Source organism: Melospiza melodia, unplaced genomic scaffold, assembly GCF_035770615.1.
Source record: "Melospiza melodia melodia isolate bMelMel2 unplaced genomic scaffold, bMelMel2.pri scaffold_35, whole genome shotgun sequence".
Classification (NCBI taxonomy): Eukaryota; Metazoa; Chordata; class Aves; order Passeriformes; family Passerellidae; genus Melospiza; species Melospiza melodia.
The window spans coordinates 8074231-8095649 of NW_026948670.1; the positions used below are offsets into that span (position 1 = coordinate 8074231).

The 21419-nt window shown below is 50.7% G+C and overlaps 2 protein-coding genes across 2 annotated transcripts in view; one reads left to right on the forward strand and one right to left on the reverse strand.

Annotated features, from left to right (window-relative positions):
* LOC134434371 (zinc finger protein ZFP2-like) overlaps positions 1–4248 on the forward strand; it is a gene marked incomplete at its 3' end in the record, with an annotated part of 230231 nt that extends 225983 nt beyond the window's left edge. Inside the window, exon 5 of the mRNA XM_063183036.1 lies at positions 3653–4248. Within this exon, the coding sequence (XP_063039106.1) occupies positions 3653–4248 (596 nt within the window). The remainder of the gene's footprint in view (positions 1–3652) is intronic.
* Positions 4249–16257: 12009 nt separating this feature from the next.
* Positions 16258–21419, reverse strand: part of LOC134434372 (fructose-bisphosphate aldolase A-like) — a 57222-nt gene continuing 52060 nt past the window's right edge. Inside the window, exons 4-7 of the mRNA XM_063183037.1 lie at positions 20851–20934; positions 19752–19926; positions 17791–17987; positions 16258–16381 (exon numbers count right to left, since the gene is read on the reverse strand). Coding sequence (XP_063039107.1) covers positions 16286–16381; positions 17791–17987; positions 19752–19926; positions 20851–20934 — 552 coding nt within the window. The 3' untranslated portion in view covers positions 16258–16285. The remainder of the gene's footprint in view (positions 16382–17790; positions 17988–19751; positions 19927–20850; positions 20935–21419) is intronic.

Consider the following 21419-nt stretch of genomic DNA (forward strand, 5'->3'; position numbering starts at 1 on the left):
AATGGGGGGGGGGTCTGAGGGTCCTGGGGAGGTTTTGGTGTCCAGGGTGGTCCTGGGCCAACCCTGGGGAGCTCTGGGCAGTTTGGGGTTCCTGGAGGGGTCCCGGGGGAAGATTTGGGGGTCCCGGGGGTCCAGGGCCCACCCTGAACCGGGGTCTGGGGGTTTCGGGGGGGGAGGGGGCACAGCAGGGGTTCCCCCCCCCCCCGGTTTTTGGGCGTCTCCCATGGTGCCCCCTCCCCAAAGAGCTCCGAGGGCCCCCTGAAGTGGCTCCTGTTCCACCGGCCGGTGCCCCCTGATCCAGGATGGCCCAACTGAGTCTGGGGAGTTTGGGGGGATTTGTGGGGATTTTGGGGTTTTGGGAATTTCGGGATGGCTTTTTTGGGCTTTGTGGGAATTTTTGGGGAGAATTATTGGGTTTTCGGAGGGTTACATGATTTTGGGGTGTTTTGTTGATTGGAGGGTTCTGGATTTTAGGTGTTTTGTTTGGGTTGCAGGGGGGTTTTTGAGGGGGGGGATTTATTGAAATTTTTAGCATTTATTTTGAATTTTGGTGAGTTCCACTGGGATTTCTGGAGATTCTCTGGGGGTTTTGAGGACTTTCATGTAATTTTTGGGGGTTTTTTGGGGTTTTTGTGAAATTTTAGGGGGGCTTTGGAGCATTCCTTGGGTGTGGGGAAGAGCTGACAGGCACCAAAATCTCCTTAAAACCCCCAAAAGTCCCAATAAAACCCACAAAATCCCAATTAAATCACTCAAAATCCCATTAGAACTCCCTAGAATCCCAATAACAGCCCACAAAATCCTTTGAAATCCCAATAACACCAAAAATCCTGATTAAAATCTGCAAATCCCCAAAAAATGTCCACAAAACCATAAAAGGTCCCACAAAATCCCCCAAGATCCAAAGAAATCCTGGCAACACACAAAAAACTCCACAAAACCCCCCAAATCCCAAAAAACCCCAAATTCCTTATGAATCCTACTGAATGTTACCACAATTCCAATAAAATGCCCCAACATCTAAAAATCCCAATAAAACCCCCAGAATTTCTGAGAGTCCCCAAAAAATCGCAACAAAATCTCAGTAAAACAAACAAAATTTAAAAAAAAGACACAGAAAAATTTCAATAAACACCAAACTTCCCCAGAAAAACTCCCCCTCAAAATGCCAATAAAATCCCCCAAAATTCAAACCCCCCAAAATCCACAAAACCAGCCACTCCCAGTCAATCCCAGTATGATTCCAGTCGCTCTCAATGAGATCCCAGTGTAACCCAGTATGGACTCAGCTGCTCTCACTGTGATCCCAGTTGCTCCCAGCATAATTCCAGATGTGCCAAGTTCCTCCCATTATGATCCCAGTTGCCCCAATAACAGTCCCAGTCCCTCCCAGCAGGGTCCCAGTGGTGCCCAGTTGCCTCCAGGGTAGATTCAGTTTCCTCCAGCATCGTCCCAGTTGTTCCCAGCATGATGCCAGCTGTTCCCAGTGTGGTTCCAGTCCCCCCAGTATGGTTAGAGACACTCCCAGTGGGTTTTAGGTACCTCAGAATGATCCCAGTCTTTCCCAGTTGCTCCCAGTTTCCTCTAGCACAATCCCAGTTTCCATCTGTTGCTCAAAGGGTGGCCCCAGTTGCTCCCAGTATGATGCCAGTTGCCCCAGTTATAGTCTCAGTCCTCTCAGCATCGTTCCAGAACCTTCCAGCCGATCCCAGTAGCTCCCGGCAACCCCCAGTCAGGTTCCATTCACACCCAGTGTAATCCCAGTATGAGTGTAGCAACTCCCAGTATGATCCCAGTCACCTGCAGTCTAACCCCAGTTGCTCCCACTCACTCCCAGTCTGATGCCAGTGCCCCCGGTGTGGGCCCAGTTCTCCCCAGCATGGTCCCAGTTGTTCCCAGTGTGGTTCCAGTCCCCCCAGTATGGTGACAGTCACTCCCAGTATATCCCAGTTGCCCCCAGCATGTCTGTAGTCATTTCCAGGCACTGCCAGTGGCCCCAGTAAGGTGTCAGTTCTCCCAGTATGATCCCCCAGTCATGCCCAGTATATCCCAGTTGCCTCCAGCATGCATCCAGTCCTTCCCAGTTTCTCCAGTTTGCTTGCAGCATCATCCCAGTTTCCCTCACTTGCTCCCAGTAGCCCAAAGTGTGATCCCAGTCACTCCCTTTCAACCCCAATATGGTCCCAGTAAGCTCCAGTCCCAGTCACATGCCAGCCCTCCTAGTGTGGTCTCCGCATAATCCCAGTTGCTTCCAGTCTCTCCCAGTATGGTCCCAGCTGCCTCCAGCATGGTTCCAGTTGCTTCCTAGATCAGCCCAGTCATTCCCAGTATGATGCCATTTGCTCCCAGTGTGCTCCCAGTTGCTCCCAGTCAAGCCCAGCATGGGGGATGATGTGCAGGGTGTGTTCCCAGTCGCTCTCAGACACTCCCAGTATTAGTCCAGTCCCTCCCAGTATGATCCAAAGGTGAGCCCAGTGTGCTCCCAGTCCCTGCCAGTATGAACCAGTTGTGCTCCACATGGTTCCAGTTGCTCTCTTTCACCCTCACTTTCCTTCCAGTTACTCCCAGTATCCCTCAGCGTAGCCCAGTTCCCTGCAGCATGTTCCCAGTCACTCCCAGTCACTCCCAGTTGGGTTTTTGGGGGGATGTTTGGAGAATGAAGCAGTCCAAGGCTGAGTGGAAAAGGCCCCTCGGGGGGACATCGGGGGGTGCCGGTGGCGGCTGCCGGCAGAGGCAGCCTGGAGGAGCAGAGCCCTGTGTGCCCCAGGAGCCCAAAGTGGGGAGCCCAGAGAGGGGGGAGCGCCGCCATGGGCGGGAGCCTCAAGAGCCTGGAGAGGGGCAGGGGGGACTCCTTGGAGCCGCTGCAGCCCCGAGCAGAGAATGAGGGGAGAAGGGAGCCCGGGAGCCTAAACAGCCCCGGCATCCCGAAATGGGGAGAGCCAAGAGTGGGGGGAGCTTTTGGGATCGCTGGGTCTCCCAGCAGCCTGGGCTGGGCGGGCACCGAGGAGAAGGGGGACCCCCAATCCAAGCGTGACCCCAGCAGCTGGGACAGGGGGCAACCCCCGAACACCAGAGAGGAGGGACCAGGGACAGGGAACTCCTGAGAGGCTTTTCCGGGGCTGAATCTTTTGGTATTTGGGAGGTTTTTATGGAGCCCACGTGGCCAGTGACTTGTAGAGACGGACTCGGGCAGAGGGACCTTCAAAGTCACCGTGCTCATCCCTTGTTTTCCCCAAACCAGGATTTCCCATTGCCAACCCCTGGGATGCTGTGAGGAAGAGGGAGATGCCCCAGGACACTGAGGCAGGTGAGGAGGAAGTCAGTGCCCCTTTCCCCTCTGTGCTGCTCCATCTCCCAGCCCAGCACGGCCCTGGCTGCAGCTCAGCCCTGGGGGGATCTCCTTGCCCTTGCCTGTGGCACGGAGGCAAATCCCATCCTGTCCTTGTCCTTCCCCGCCCAGAGCAGGAGCTGAGCATGGAGAGCAGGGAGGACAAATGCCCACGGCAGAACCTGGTGGCAGAGGCTGTTTTGAGCGGCTCCACGGCACAGGAAGCCAACGGGGAGGAAATGCCCCGGAGATGCCACACGAGGAGGGGCTGCAAATGCAGCTGGCGGGGATCTGAGGGGGAAAGAGCCAGCCTGGGCTGGGAAGGTGGCCAGAGATGGAGCCAGAGCTCGGAGCTGGTGCTCCATGAGCAGCTCCATGATGGGGAGAAGCCTCACACATGTGGGGAGTGTGGGAAGAGCTTCAGGCAGAGCTCCAGCCTGATGAAGCACCAGAGGATCCACACTGGAGAACGGCCCTTCGAGTGTGGGGAGTGTGGGAGGAGCTTCAGCCTGAGCTCCAACCTGATCAAGCACCAGAGAACCCACACTGGAGAGAGGCCCTACGAGTGTGGGGAGTGTGGGAAGCGCTTCAGGTGGAGGGGCGACCTGATCAAGCACAAGAGGATCCACACTGGGGAGCAGCCCTTCGAGTGTGGGGAGTGTGGGAAGAGCTTCTCACAGAGCTCCCACCTGTCCTCGCACCAGAGGACCCACACTGGGGAGAGGCCCTATGAGTGTTCCAAGTGTGGGAAGGGGTTTCAGATCAGCTCCCGTCTCATCAGGCACTATCAGAGTCACACAGAGGAGAGGCCCTTCCAATGCCCCGAGTGCGGGAAGGGATTCAGGCAGAACTTCCACCTCGTCAGGCACCGGCGCATCCACACTGGGGAGAGGCCCTACGAGTGTTCCCAGTGTGGGAAGAGTTTCTCCAGGAGCTCTCACTTGACCCGACACCAACGGAGGCACCGGTAAGGGAAGCCCTGTGAGTGCCCGAGCGCGGGCAGAGCTTTGTGCGCTGCTCCAGCTCCATCCCCCACTGGAGGAGGCACTTTGGGCACAGCCCTGGTCACTCACATTCCCTGTGATCCATGTTGGCAACACACCTGGCTGCTTCTCCTTTTGGTTTCGCATTAAGTTTTTTTTCTTTTCCCCCTCTCTGCTGTCTAAAAGCCAAGAGGGATGGATCTGTCACCTCAAATCCCAGTGAAAACAGCTCAGCCTTAGACTCAGAGAACTCAGGCCCACATCAAAAGGGCTTTTTCCCACCTCAAAAAAGCTCTACCTCTTCACAAACCTACTCGATTCCACAGCCACCAGGGTGAGATGGGGTTTGGAGGTAATTTGGAGTAGTAGGATCTCAGTTAGGTTGGTGGGATGGAGATTCTGTGGGTCAGGGTTTGTGGGATGTATTTGATAGCAAATAAAACTCTCAGACTTACTGATTTCTTTCCCGTTCATTTTCAGTCCATTGCAGTTCCGTTTGCAGTGTGCCTCCCTCTCAGATCATTATGCTTGCATCCTCCTTTCTCTCCTGCCTCTCTTTGCCTGCTCTGTTTCTCTCTCAGTGTCTCCCTTAACCCAGAAACCACCAGAGACCCTCCTTTGATTTAATTGCCCCAGTGACCGCCAAAGACCCTCCCTTGATTTAATTGACCCCTGCCCTGTTTTAATTGACCCCTCTGTCACCCTGGTTTTTTAAGATTTTCTAAGTCTTCTGATGTTGACATTCTTGTAGCGAACTTTCTCACACACTTTCTGTAAATAACTCATTGTTTTGCATTCCTTAATAGAGGAGGAGAAATTGATGGACTGTTGGTTTGTCCAGTGTCGTTGGAGAGGTGGCGCTGTCACCTTCCAATGCGCTGTCACTTTTGGAAAACTGTAAATGTTGGAGTCAGAAAATAAACTTCCCTTTTTTCCTTCACCCTGAGAACAGCAGTGTGCGCTTCTGTTCTTCTGTGTCCTATAGTGTCCTGATCCTCAGCTGTTTTTGATGGCCTGGAAAGGCTCGGGATGGTCTTGGGCAGCCCGCGCTCCAAAGGACAAAAGGAGTCTTCAGGTTTTTCAGTCTTCAGTGTTGTTTATTAATTCTTACCTACAATATTTTCTCCCGGCCCAACAGAGGTCCACACAGCAAGTCAGCCATGAGCACACTGAGAGCCCCCGGGGCGGTCACTTATCTTTATACCCAAAACTACATATAAGATATTTACCTTTTCTCCCCAATACCTTTCACCCTTATTGACAAGTGCACATTCAGTAAGAACTAATCCCAAAGTGCCACCACCACCACAGAAGATGGACGACAAGAAGAAGAAGGACAGGACACGCCCTAATTCCTCCATCTTGTCCCCCTAGAACCCCCCTGTACTGAGATTCTAAAACCTGTGTTTCACACTATAATTAACCTATCCCTTCACCATTTATCCCTGTGTGATCCTCCCATCCTCATACAGGTGTTGTTTCCCGTGCAGGATCGAAGTCCAGCCACCAAACACTTCTGGCAACGTTCCAGGACCTCCGAGCACCCCAAGGGTGGTCTCGGTGACTCTGCACATCAGGACTGCTGTGCTGAGATCCCACACTCTAGTGACATTGGGTGACTGCCAGAGTGTAGGCTGAGACACAGAGTCCGGATTGCTGATGAGGTTGTGTTGTCCCCCCTCTTTGGTGCTTTGCCTGCTCTTCTGGTGGTGATGGCAACCTCTGCGAGTTTCGAGGAGGATTCCCTCATTTTGGACCTCTGGAGGGGGGTCCTGGAGTGGAAACAGGTTTCTGTTTCCTGGGATGATTTTGAGCGATTGTTTCTGTGCGCCCGAGAGCGAGGGCTCTTTTCGGACTCTGCGAAAGCGTTCTCCAGGGGGGCGCGATCTCTCGTGGGGGTCCGCCACATGGACGCCCTCTTTGATGATTGCACCGCAGACGTGGGATCGCTGCTGGTGCAGTGGAAAAAGTGTGAGGAGCTTTGGCGGGGGTCTGGTTCTTGTACCCCCGGGAGTTCCCAGTGGAGCCCTTCTGTCTCCGACGTGGACCAGGGGGAGTTTGAGTTTCTGTGTGATGTGGAGCTCTCTCCCCCGCCCCAGGATGATGTGCTGGGGGACAGATCCAACTGGGGGATTGTGGAGAGTTTTGTCAAAGAGTGGCTTGAGGAGAAAGGACACAGCCGAATTAATTTGGTAAAGATGTCCTAACTAGGGCAGAGGCCTTTTTGCAGGCAGGGTGTCTGTTGGGAATGTAGCTGACTAGAGAATGGAAAAGTACAAGACAGTGGTTAATTCCAAATCTTGCACCTGCAAAGATAACGTGTCCTTGGGCCTAGTGGAGGATGATAAAGAAATGGACAGCGAGGTGTGAGAAGTAGAGAATGTAGGCCCAAAGGAATGAGGAAGAGTTAATGGTATAGTTTAACCAATAGATTGCTTGGCTTACAGAATATTCATGAGCTTATTATTTGCTGTATAAGTGTTTGATGCTTTCTTTAATAAACTGGACCTGTGATGAACCAGCTGGTGTCCTGGTGTCCTTCCTACGACAGGGGATGGCGATGGTTCCCCCGGGGTGGATTTGGCTGTGCCAGGCTCCCTTGTGCCGCTCTGCAGTGATGCAGCTCCCCGGGCTGCACCTCTCTGGGCATCCCTCCCCTCCTCTGTGTCAGGGATAGGGGCCCCTTGCCGGTCTCGTCCTGTCGCAGACATCTTTTCATTAAAATCCTTTCATGAGGATTTTTCCTGCTGAAGCTGAGAAGTTTCAGCACCAAAGTGTAAACAATGGTTATCTGCTGCTGTGGAATGCAGCAGGTGGATCCTTGATTGGTCTCCTGTGGGTGTTTGGATGTACTGACCACTCACAGCAGAGCTGCTCTTGCTGTCTGCCGGGACACAGATCTTTGTTATTCATTCTTTTCAATTTTATTCTTAGCCTAGCCTTCTGAGAAACCTTTTCCTTTCTATTTCTTTTTAGTATAGTTATAATGTAGTATATATATATATAATAAAATAATAAATCAAGCCTTCTGATCATGGAGTCAACATTCTCATCTCTCTCTCATCCTGAAAGCCCCTGTGACCACGGTCACATCGTCCCAGCCCACACCGGGTTTGCGGGCCGTGCTGGCACCTGTGCCAACCAAGGCTCCCCTGCCGGGGCTGCGGCACGACAGGGTGCTGAGGTATGTCGCAGACATTTTTTCATAGAAATCCTTTCTTTGGGACTTGTGCATCTTCTGGGAAGCTGAGGCCCCAGAAAGAGAATGTAAACAATGATTATCAGCTGCTGTGAATTGCAATAGGATGCACCTGTGATTGGTTCGTGTTCCGTGTGTACAATTAAGGGCCAATCACAGGGCAAGCTCTCTGGAACACAGTGACAGAGAACTCTCTTGTTTTTAGATTCTTTTCTATTCTATTCTTAGCTTAGCAGCCTCTGCAACTTCTCTCCTTATTCTTTTTAGTATAGTTATAATGTATTATATATCATATATCAATAAATCCAGCCTTCTGATCATCAAACAAGATTCTCATCCTTCTCTCACCCTGGAGACCTCATCAGGGCGCTGTAATAGAGGTATTTACCTTTAGCGCGAATGCCGACACGGCCGGCGGGAGGCCGGTGGGCTCCCGGGGCTGTGGTGCTTCCTCGTCGAATTTGTGGACACTTCCCTCGTGCCAGGTGACCGTGTGTCTGAGGAACCCCGTGCGTTTCTGGTGAGAAGCCAAAACCAAGACCAACGAGATGAATGAGCCTGCCTGTTCATGGTATCTGCTGGGTTGCAGAGTGGGCTCCTCTGGCTCTGCCGTGTGGAGAGTTTTGTCAAAGAGTGGCTTGAGGAGAAAGGACACAGCCGAATTAATTTGGTAAAGATGTCCTAACTAGGGCAGAGGCCTTTTTGCAGGCAGGGTGTCTGTTGGGAATGTAGCTGACTAGAGAATGGAAAAGTACAAGACAGTGGTTAATTCCAAATCTTGCACCTGCAAAGATAACGTGTCCTTGGGCCTAGTGGAGGATGATAAAGAAATGGACAGCGAGGTGTGAGAAGTAGAGAATGTAGGCCCAAAGGAATGAGGAAGAGTTAATGGTATAGTTTAACCAATAGATTGCTTGGCTTACAGAATATTCATGAGCTTATTATTTGCTGTATAAGTGTTTGATGCTTTCTTTAATAAACTGGACCTGTGATGAACCAGCTGGTGTCCTGGTCTCCTTCCTTTGACACTGCCGGTGCTGCAGGGGGTGCAGGGGCGAGTGGTGTTGACCTGGCTCCCATCAATCATCTCCTCTTGTCCCTGTGGGGCCCAAGGACCGGGACACAGCAGGTGCGGTGGCTTTGCCAGGGGGTTCCCAGGCTTTCCCTGTGCTCAGGGGTGTCACTCACAACACCCATGAAACCCTTTCATATAAGCTGGAGAGAGAAGTCTGTGATGTGGTTGCTCAGCATTGTTACGAATAAGAAGCTTGACTCAGCCAATATTCAAGCAGCAATCAATTTATTATTTAATATGTAGGCTCATGGACTGCAGGTGGCTCCAGAAAAGGTTCAACAACAACCGCCTTGGAAGAACTTGGGGGTCAAAACTCTGGAATGGATGATCCATCACCAGGAGGTGCAATTTGTGCATTCTGTGAAGACACTGAATGATGCTCAAAAATTGGTGGGTGTCATCACTTGATTACATCCGTTCTTGGGACTAAGCGACGCACAGCTGTCTCCTCTGTATGATTTGTTGAAAGGAGACTCTGATCTTGATAGTGGGGCCCTGGGAAAAGTTAAAGATAGAATCTAAAATGTTGGGGTTTGACTTTTCCCAGATCAACTGCACTTGCGTAAGCAGAATGATAAATTATATAATTGTTAGATGTGATGATTGTTTAGAAATTAAATATAATTATTATATAACCATAAGAAGAATAATGAGAAATTATGTTGGAAATTCAGAGGGGGGCCAAGCTTACTGAAATCTATGTATACAATAGAACAATATAAGTTTATTAATTAACATGAAAGTTATATAACGATAGAGTATAAAAACATGATCATCTCGGATGTATGGTTGGGATCAGATTTGGGTAATACCCCGATTCCCAGAGCTCTTTAGTAAAAAGCACCGCATATAATCGCTCTGTGATTATGTGTTTCTGAACACTAACAATCTAAAGTCGCCTCGCACACTGACCCCTGAGGCGCGTAAGGCGTTGGAGGTGGCTCAGCAAGCTGTTTCAGCTTGTCAGGTTTATCGCATTGATCCCTCCGTTGATGTCACTCTGTTCATCACCACTCCAGATTCGTATCCCATGGGCATCATTGGCCAAAGGAGTGACAAATGGTCTGATTCCTTGCACGTTCTGGAATGGGTTTTCCTGCCCCATCAGCCACAGAAGACGGCAACTACATTGTTTGAGCTGACTGCTCGCTTGGTAATCAAATGCCAGAAACGGTGTTTGCAATTGATGGGTGTGGATCCCGCAAAGATCACACTCCCGGTGCAACGGGAGGATTTTGACTGGAGCTTTGCAAACAGTGTGTCCCTGCAGAGTGCTCTGGAAAACTTTTCAGGGCAGATCACTTATCATCTGCCCTGCCATAGGCTACTGCAATGACAAAATTCACACAAATCTCTTTGCGGCCCAAGAATAGTCAGGAACCCGTGCAAGGACCCACTGTCTTCACCGACGGTTCAGGGAGAACAGGAAAGGCCATTGTTACCTGGAGGGACGGATCTGGGTGGCAGGTTCTGGAAGCTCATGAGGATGGGTCAGCCCAATTGGTTGAACTGAGGGCTGCTGTCATGGCATTTGAGAAATTTTCCCAGGAACCTTTCAACTTGGTCACGGATTCCGCCTATGTGGCTGATACCGCACAGCGGTTGGGTCATTCGGTTTTGAAGGAGGTCAGCAATCACAGAATCACACACAGAATCACAGAATTTCTAGGTTGGAAGAGACCTTTAAGGTCATCAAGTCCAACCCATGTTCTAATACCTCAAATAGATCATGGCACCAGGTGCCACATCCAGTCTTCCCTTAAACACATTGAGGGATGGTGACTCCACCACCTTCCTGGGTGGATGATTCCAGTATTTGACCACTCTTTCTGTGAAAAACTTCCTCCTTAATTCTAGCCTCTATCTCCCTTGGCGCAACTTGAGACTGTGTCCTCTTGTTGTTGCCTGGAGTAAGAGACCGACCCCCAGCTCACCACAGCCGCCCTTCAGGAAGTTGAAGATCCTGCCTTGTTTCATTTACTGAAGACCTTGTCGTGTGCCATCCAGGCCCGGGTTCATCCATTCTATGTTCTGCATGTGAGGAGTCACACCGATTTGCCAGGTTTTATAGTGGAAGGTAACACAAGGGCTGACAAGTTGGCTAACCCAGCGTGGGTAGCGCCTCAGCCTGATGCACTCACGCAGGCCGAGGCATCGCATGGGTTTTTCCACCAGAACACACAGACTCGGCAGAAGCAGTTTCAGCTGACGCCAACTGAGGCTCGTGACATTGTCGAGTCGTGTGATGACTGCCATGCACTTGCTCCGCCTCTACCAGCAGGGGTAAACCCCAGAGGCCTTAGGGCCTTGGAGCTTTGGCAGAGCGATGTCACCCAGATTGACGAGTTTGGCCGGCTCAAGTATGTGCATGTCACTGTGGACACGTTCTCCTCTGCGATGTGGGCTTCGGCTCGCACTGGGGAGAAGGCCCGTGATGTCCTTGCCCACTGGAGGCAGGCCTTTGCCGTTCTGGGCATACCTTCTGCAGTAGGAGTAGTAGTAAAATCTATGTGTTGTACAAGTGGCCGTGCCCCGATCCTGGTTGTTCTAAATGGGCTGCAGCTGTGATGTCCTTAATTGGGCGGCAGCTGTGGCCAATGAAGATAACTGGGATAAAAGGGGGTGGGTCGGCCCATCAGGGAGAGCCTTGGAGGACCCCTGAAGAAGAAGCAGGAACAACACTGCTGTGAAGAACTGCTTGTGAGAAAACCACTGAGAAGGTATGGGACTCTAGAAATATGAAAACAACAATACGAATACAACTATTGGTGACCCCAATGTGATAGAAGATAGGACAGCTGAGAGCTGTGGCAGCCTGAGAGCTGGGACTCTAGAAATAAGATAACAACCATATGAATACAACAATTGGTGACCCCGACATGATAGAAGATATGACAGCCGAGGGGTGTGGCAGCCTGAGAGCTGGGACTCTAGAAATGTGATAACGACAATTGGTGACCCCAACACGATAGAAGATAGGACAGCTGAGAGCTGTGGCAGCCTGAGAGCTGGGACTCTCAGGGATTTGCGAGCAAACCACCCCAAACCACCCCAAAATCCCCGAATTTTGTTGTCAAATCACCCCCAAGCCACTCTAGAAATGTGATAACAACACCTTCTGCTGTGAAAACCAAAAATGGTCCTGCCTGCACATCGCAGAAGGTGCGGCAGTTGTTGCAGTTGTGGGGTGTCTCGCACAAGTTTGGTGTCCCTCGTTCTCCGACTGTTAGTGTTCAGAAACACAGAATCACGGGGGATTATATGCGGTGCTTTTTATTAAGAGCTCTGGGAATCGGGGTGTATTCAACCCAAATCTGACTCCGACCATACATCCGAAATGATCATGGTATATACTCTATCGTTACATAACTTTCATGTTAATTATTAAACTTATATTGTTCTATTGTATACATAAATTTAGCCCCCCTCTGAATTTCCAACATAGTTTCTCACTATTCTTCCTATGGTTATATAATAATTGCATTTAATGACTGAACAATCATCACATCTAACAATTATATAATTTATCATACTGCTTACGCAGGTGCAGTTGATCTGGGAAAACACAAAGCCTAACATTTTAGATTCTATCTTTAACTTTTTCCAGGGCTGCACTATCACAACTGGTCAAACTCTTGTAGAACGCGCTCGTGGTGCTCGGAAGCGGCTCCTTCAGAAACCAAAACGGGGAATGCAGGGTGAAACCCCGCACGGCCGGTGGGCAAAGGCTTTGTGCACAGTCAGTCATCTCACTGTGCCGCAGAATAATAAAATAAAAATCATAATATATTCTTTTTGATAAAAATCATCAAAAAATCAAATTTTTTTAGTTTTTGAATTTGTATTTGTTACATTTATATTTATATTTATATTTATATTTATATTTATATTTATATTTATATTTATATTTATATTTATATTTATATTTATATTTATATACTTGTATTTGTATTATTATATTGTTATTATAATTATAATAATTATTATTATTTTTTGAATATTTATTTGTATTATTATGTTTTGAAATTTTTGTATTATTTTTTCATAATGATAACTCTCAAATCATCCTGTGATTCTGAATCCCCATCTCTCGTTTCAGGCTGCGGACGAGGCACAAGGTTTCTTTTTCATATTGTTAATTTTCTCTTTTTTTTCTTTTTTAAAGGAAAAGGGTGGGATGTCGCCCTGGTTTTTAAGATATTCTAAGCCTTCTGATGTTGACATTCTTGTGGTGAACTTTCTCACACACTTTCTGTGAATAACTCATTGTTTTGCCTTCCTTTATGGAGGAGGAGAGAGTTGAAGGACTGTTGGTTTGAGCAGGGTCATTGGAGAGGTGGCACTGCCACCTTCCAGTGCACTGTCACTTTTGGAAAACTATAAATTATAAATGTGGGGGTCAGAAAATAAACTTCAAATTTTGTCACTTTTGGAAATCTATAAATTATAAATGTGGGAGTCAGAAAAAAAACTTCACATTTTTTCACTTTTGGAAATCTATAAATGTGGGAGTCAGAAAATAAAGTTCACATTTTTTCACTTTTGGAAATCTATAAATGTGGGAGTCAGAAAATAAAGTTCACATTTTTTCACTTTTGGAAAATTATAAATTATAAATTTTGGAGTCAGAAAATAAGCTTCACATTTTTTCACTTTCGGAAAATTATAAATGTTGGAGTCAGAAAATAAAATTCACATTTTTTCAGTTTTGGATATCTATAAATTATAAATGTTGGATTCAGAAAATAAACTTCACGTTTTTTCACTTTTGGAAAATTATAAACTATAAATGTTGGAGTCAGAAAATAAACTTCACATTTTTTCACTTTTGCAAAATTATAAATTATAAATGTTGGAGTCAGAAAATAAACTTCACATTTTTTCAGTTTTGGATATCTATAAATTATAAATGTTGGATTCAGAAAATAAACTTCACGTTTTTTCACTTTTGCAAAATTATAAATTATAAATGTTGGAGTCAGAAAATAAACTTCACATTTTTTCACTTTCGGAAAATTATAAATGTTGGAGTCAGAAAATAAACTTCACATTTTTTCAGTTTTGGATATCTATAAATTATAAATGTTGAATTCAGAAAATAAACTTCACATTTTGTCGCTTTTGGAAAATTATAAATTATAAATGTTGGATTCAGAAAATAAACTTCACGTTTTTTCACTTTTGGAAAATTATAAACTATAAATGTTGGAGTCAGAAAATAAACTTCACATTTTTTCACTTTTGCAAAATTATAAATTATAAATGTTGGAGTCAGAAAATAAACTTCACATTTTTTCACTTTTGGAAAATTATAAATGTTGGAGTCAGAAAATAAACTTCACATTTTGTCGCTTTTGGAAAATTATAAATTATAAATGTTGAATTCAGAAAATAAACTTCACATTTTGTCGCTTTTGGAAAATTATAAATTATAAATGTTGGATTCAGAAAATAAACTTCACATTTTGTCACTTTTGGAAAATTATAAACTATAAATGTTGGAGTAGAAAATAAACTTTGTCCATGTGAGACCGCGTGGGCCAGGGTCCAGAGCCGGGCCGAGACACTCAGAATTCTTACCCCAAACCAGCCCAAAATCCCCAAATTTGGGGTCAAACCACCCCAAAATCCCCAAATTTGGGGTCAAGCCACCACAAATCCACAAATTTAGGATCAAACCACCCCGAACCACACCAAATCCCCAAATTTTTTGTCAAATCACCCCCATACCACTCCAGAACCCCCAAATTTGGGGTCAGACCGCCCCAAAATCCCCAAATTTGGGGTCAGACCACCTCAAGAGCCCCAAATTTGGCTGAAATCCTGTCCCAAATTACCCCCAAAGCCCCAAATTTGGGATCACACCACCCTAAACCCCCCAGATTTGGGATTAAACCACCCCAAAACCCCCAAATCCCCAAAATTTTTTGCCAAATCACCCCATAAGCCCCAAATTTGGGGTCAAACCACCCAAAACGCCCAAATTTGGGGCCAAGCCACCCCAAAACCACAAAATTTAGGATCAAACCACCCCTAGAACACCCAAATTTGGGGTTACACCATGCCAAACCCCCAAATTTGCGAGCAAACCACCCCAAAATCCCCAAATTTTGTTGTCAAATCACCCCCAAAAATACCCCCAAACCCCCAAATTTGGGGTCAAACCAACCCAAAATCCCCAAATTTGGCGTCAAGCCACCCCAAAACCCCCAAAATTTGGGGTCAAACCACCCCAAAACCCCCAAAATTTGGGGCCAAGCCACCCCAAAACCCCCAAAATTTGGGGTCAAATCACCCCAAAATCCCCCAAATTTGGGATTAAAACACCCCAAAACCTCCAAATTTTGTTGTTGTCAAACAACCATCAAATCCCCAAATTTGGGATCAAAGCACCCCAAGGCACCCCAAAACACCAAATTTGGGGTAAAAATTTCCCCCAAAACCTCCAAATGTTTTTGTCAAACCACCCCAAAATCACCCCAAAATCCCAAATCTGGGGTCAAACCAGCCCAAAATCCCAAATTTTGGGGTCCAATAAAAATTCCTGGAGCATTTTGGGTTCATCCGAGACCTTTTATTGCTCTGGGGGAGACAGCGAGGGACAGAGTGACCACTGAGTGACCACAGAGTGACCACAGAGTGACCACAGGGTGACCACTGAGTGACCACAGGGTGACCACAGAGTGACCACAGAGTGACCGCTGAGTGACCAATGAGTGACCACAGGGTGACCACAGAGTGACCACAGGGTGACCACAGGGTGACCACTGAGTGACCACAGAGTGACCACAGGGTGACCACTGAGTGACCACAGGGTGACCACTAAGTGACCACAGAGTGACAAATGAGTGACCACAGTGGCCACAGGGTGGTCAGTGGTCAGCAGATGGTCAGCAGATGGTCAGCAGGAGGTCAGCTTGTGGTCAGCAGTCCATGGGTGGTCAGCAGGAGGTCCATGGGTGGTCAGCAGCTGGTCAGTGGATGGTCAGCAGGAGGTCAGCTTGTGGTCAGCAGTCCATGGGTGGTCAGCAGGAGGTCCATGGGTGGTCAGCAGCTGGTCAGTGGATGGTCAGCAGGTGGTCAGCTTGTGGTCAGTGGTCAGTGGATGGTCAGCAGGAGGTCAGCAGGTGGTCAGCGGTCCATGGGTGGTCAGCAGCAGGTCAGTGGCCAGAAGGTGGTCAGCAGATGGTCAGCAGGAGGTCCATGGACGGTCAGCAGGTGGCCAGAGGGTGGTCAGCAGTGTCCAGCAGATGTCCAGCAGGTGTCCATGGATGGTCAGTGATGTCCATGGATGTCCATGGGTGGTCAGGAGGAGTGGTTGGATGGGGTGTCCAGCAGATGTCCATGATGTCCAGCAGGTGGTCAGTGGGTGTCCAGCAGGTGTCCATGGTGGTCAGCGATGTCCACGGGCGGTCAGTGGGTGTGGTTGGTTGGGGTGTCCAGGGGGTGTCCAGGGGATGGTCAGTGATGTCCATGGGTGTCCATGGACGGTCAGTGATGTCCAGCAGATGTCCATGGATGGTCAGGGATGTCCATGGATGGTCAGTGATGTCCATGGGTGGTCAGTGATGTCCATTGGTGTCCATGGGTGGTCAGGGATGTCCATGGGTGGTCAGGGATGTCCAGCAGATGTCCATGGATGGTCAGCAGAAGGTCAGGGGTGTCCATGGATGGTCAGGAGATGTCCAGATGTCCACCTCTCAGTAGGCGTGGTTGGACACGAACAGGGACTCGCTGGCTGCCGCCCCCGCGGTGCCACTGGGGGTGTACTTACCCTGGCATGCCAGGGAGTTGGCCTGGGGACACAGGGGACACGTTGGGGACATCAGGGACAGCTGGGGACACTGGGAACACTGCGGACATTGGGGACACTGTGGACATTGGGGACACCAAGGGTGTTTAGGACACTGAGAGTGTTGGGGACACTGGGGACATTCAAGATGTTGGGGACATTGGGGGTGTTTATGACATTGGGGACATTGGGGACATGAGGGACAGCAGGGGACAGAAAGGGACACTGGGGACATCAGGGACATTGGGGACATTCAGGATGTTGGGGACATTGGGGATGTTTGGGACATTGGGGACACCAGGAGTGTTGGGGACACTGGGGACATTTGGGGACACTCAGGGTGTTGGGGACATTGGGGACACTGGGGGCGCTGCTGTCCCCCAGTGACCTCCTGGGCCACCCTGTCCCTGTCCCTGTCCCTGTCCCTGTCCCTGTGTCCCCACGAGGTGTCACCCCCAAATCTCCTCCTGCCAGCCCCACCACTCCCACACCCTGAACCCCTCAATGCCCCCAAGGTGTCCCCAAGGTGTCCCCAAGGTGTCCCCAGTGTCCCCAAACATCTCCACCTCACCCTCTGAAGCCACCTCAGATGTGGCTCCTCTGCTCCCACCTCTCCCTGGTTGACCCAACCCCAGGAACACACAACATCTCAAAATCTTGAAGTCCCAATGGTGACCCCAATGTCCCCAAGGTGTCCCTAAAGCCCTCAAGGTGTCCCCAAAACCCCAAAGTGTCCCCACCTCAGCCTCTGAACCCTCCTTAGATGTGGCTCCCACGTCTCCATGGTCAACCCAACTCAAGGAACACCCAACACCCCTCATGTCCCCTAGACCCCCATGGTGTCCCCAATGTCCCCAAGGTGTCCCCAAGGTGTCCCCAGGTGTCCCCAAGACCCTAAACATCCCCACCTCATTCTCCGAACCCTCCTGAGATGTGGCTCCTCTGCTCCCACCTCTCCATGGTTGACCCAACTCAAAGAACACCCAATGTCCCCAAGACCCCTCAATGTCCCTGAGGTGTCCTCAAGGTTCTCGAGGTGTCCCCAATGTCCTCAAGGTGTCCCCAATGTCCTAAAGACCCCAAATGTCCCTGAATTATCCCCACCTCAATCTCCGAACCCACCTCAGATGTGGCTCCCACCTCTCCACAGCCAACCCAAGGAACACCCAACGTCCCCAAGACTCCTCAATGTCCCCAAGGTCCCCAAGTCCCTGAGGTGTTCTCAAGGTCCCCAAGGTGTCCCCAATGTCCCCGAGACCCCAGACATCCCCACCTCACCCTCTGAACCCACCTCAGATTTGGCTCCTCAGCTCCCATCTCTCCACGGTCAACCCAACCCAACAAACACCCCCAAGTCCCCAAGACCCCAACGGTGTCTCCAACGCCACCAAGGTGTCCCCGGGTGCCACCTACCAGGGCTCTCTTGACGTACTCCTCCTGGGCCGCCTTGGTGTTGTCCTTCTTGCCGCCCCAGGCCTTGAGGGCCAAGGCCTGCAGGGCGCGGCCGTACGAGGTCAGCGCCCAGGGATGCAGCAGCGGGCAGCGGTTGATGGTGTTGAGGTTGATGGAGGCCTCCTCCACACTCTGACCGCCCGAAAGGAATGTGATCCCTGTGGGGACATCGAGGGGACACTGTGACATCACTGTGACATCACTGTGACATCACTGTGACAGCATGGAAACATTGGGATAAAGCAGGAATGGCACAGAAACACCCCAGGAACACTGGGGACATTGGGGACAGCGGCTGATGGCGTTGAGGTTGATGGAGGCCTCTTCTTCACTCTGCCACCCGACAGGAATGTGATCCCTGGGGGGACATTGGGGACAGCACTGTGACACCAGCCTGGGGACAGTGACACAGCTCAGACACAGCTCAGGGACACTGGGGACATTGGGGACAGCGGTTGGAGCGTTGAGGTTGATGGAGGCTCCTCCTCACTCTGACCCCCCGACAGGAACGTGATCCCTGCGGGGACACCAAAGGGACATAGGGACATCAGCCTGGGGACAGTGACACAGCCTGGGGACACTCAGATAGGCCAGACACAGCTCAAGGACACCATGGGGACATTGGGGACAGCGGTTGGTGGCGTTGAGGTTGAGGCGTTGAGGCCTCTTCTTCACTCTGGCCACCCAACAGGAACGTGATCCCTGCGGGGACATTGAGGGGACACTGTGACATCACTGTGACAGCATGGAAACATTGGGATAAAGCAGGAATGGCACAGAAACACCCCAGGAACACTGGGGACATTGGGGAGAGCAGCTGATGGCGTTGAGGTTGATGGAGGCCTCTTCTTCACTCTGGCCACCCAACAGGAACGTGATCCCTGGGGGGACATTGGGGACAGCACTGTGACACCAGCCTGGGGACAGTGACACAGCTCAGACACAGCTCAGGGACATTGGGGACATTGGGGACAGCAGTTGATGGCGTTGAGGTTGATGGAGGCTCCTCTTCACTCTGGCCACCCGACAGGAACGTGATCCCTGGGGGGACATTGAGGGGACATCATCAGGACAGTCGGGGGACATGGGGATGGCTCAGACACAGCCCGGGGACATTGGGGACATTGGGGACAGCGGTTGGTGGCGGTGAGGTTCAGAGAGGCTCCTCCTCACTCTGACCCTCCAACAGGAATGTGATCCCTGTGGGGACGCTGAGGTGACACTGAGGTGACGCTGACCTGGCACGGCGGGTGGCACCGTCCTCCTCAGGGCGGTGACCGTGGCCATGGCACAGTGACAGTGACACAGTGACAATGGCACAATAACAATGACACAGAGGTGACAATGACACACAGGTGACAGTGACACACAGGTGACAGTGACACTGACCTGGCACGGCGGGTGGCACTGTCCTGTGCAGGGCGGTGGCTGTGGCCATGGCACAGTGACAGTGACACAGTGACAATAACAGTAACAGTAAACAATAACAATGACGCAATGGCAATGACAATCACAATGACAATGACACACAGGTGACACACGGGTGACAGTGACACTGACCTGGCACGGCGGGTGGCAAGGTCCGTCGCAGCGCGGTGACCGTTGCCATGGCACACAGTGACAGTGACAGTGACAATGACAATAACAGTAACAATAACACAATAACAATGACACAATGACAGTGACAATAACAATAACAATGACACAGGTGACAAACAGGTGACACAGAGGTGACACTGACCTGGCACGGCGGGTGGCACGGTCCGTCTCAGCGCGGTGACCGTGGCCATGGCACACAGTGACAGTGACAGTGACAATGACAATGACACAATGACAATGACACAATGACACAGAGGTGACAATGACAATGACAATGACAATGACACAGGTGACAATGACACACAGGTGACAGTGACACTGACCTGGCACGGCGGGTGGCACGGTCCATCGCAGCATGGTGACCGTTGCCATGGCGATTTCCTCGGGGCTGTACTTGGTGGCACAGGCGTGTCCTGCTGTCACCATGTTGGGCTTCAGCAGCATCCCCTCGAGGTACACGTGGTGGTCACTGAGCGCCTTGTACACGGCTGCCAGCACCTGGGGACATTGGGGACATTGGGGACATTGGTCACTGAGCGCCTTGTACATGGCTGCCAGCACCTGGGGACATTGGGGACATTGGGGACATTGGGGACATTGGTCACTGAGCGCCTTGTACACGGCTGCCAGCACCTGGGGACATTGGGGACACATGGTGACACACGCTGACACATGGTGACACATGGTGACATCCCTGGTGTCCCCTCGAGGTACACGTGGTGGTCACTGAGCGCCTTGTACATGGCTGCCAGCACCTGGGGACATCACAGGGACATGGTGACACTGGAGACATTGGGGACATTGGGGACATTGGTCACTGAGAGCCTTGTACACGGCTGCCAGCACCTGGGGACATCACAGGGACATGGTGACACTGGGGACATTGGGGACATTGGGGACATTGGGGACATTGGGGACATCGGTCACTGAGCGCCTTGTACACGGCTGCCAGCACCTGGGGACATTGGGGACATTGGGGACATTGGGGACATTGGGGACATCACTGGGGACATCGGTCACTGAGGGCCCTGTACACGGCTGCCAGCACCTGGGGGTGACACTGGGGACATCACTGGGGACAATCCAGGGACATTGGGGACAGCACTGGGGACACAGCAGGTGCCACCAAACCCCCTCAGGTGTCACCAAACCCCCCAGGTGCCACCATCCCCTGTCCAGGTGCCACCTCCTGGTGTCACCAACCACCACAGGACACCAGGAGGTGACACCGGGACAGTTTGGGGACACCTGGAGGGGACTCAAAGCCACCCAGGTGCCACCAAACCCCCTCAGATGTCACCTCCAGATGCCACCAAACCCTCTGGAGACGCCACCAAACTCCCTCAGATGCCACCTCCCGGTGTCACCCCGCCCCTGGGGACACTTGGGGACACTTGGGGACACTCTGGGGGTGGCACTGACCTTCTTGGTGACATACTGGCACGTCTTGAGGTCATGGTCACCGTCCGGGAGGATCTCGGGCTCCACGATGGGGACAATGCCGTTCTGGGGACACCGAGGGGAGAATGGGGATATGTGAGACAGGGGGGACATTGGGGGCAATGGGGACACTGGGGACATGATGGGGACACTGGGGACACAATGGGGACACGATGGGAACACGATGGGGACACTGGGGACATTGGGGACACGATGGGGACAATGGTCTTCTGGGGACATCAAGGGGACATTGGGGACATTGGGGACACAATGGGGACACGGTGGGGACAACAGGAGGGGAGCCCAGGGCACTGAGGTGCCACCAAACCCTGTCTAGATGCCACCAAAGCCTCTCCAGATGAACCAAACCCAGCCTAGATGTCACCAAACCCGTCTAGATGTCACCAAACCATCCCTAAGTGTCACCAAACCCTCTCCAGGTGTCACCAATCCCTCTCTAGATCCATTAAAACCTCTCTAGATGCCACCAAACCCTCTCTAGATGCCACCAAACCTGGTCCAAATGCCACCAAACCCCCTCTAGATGCCAC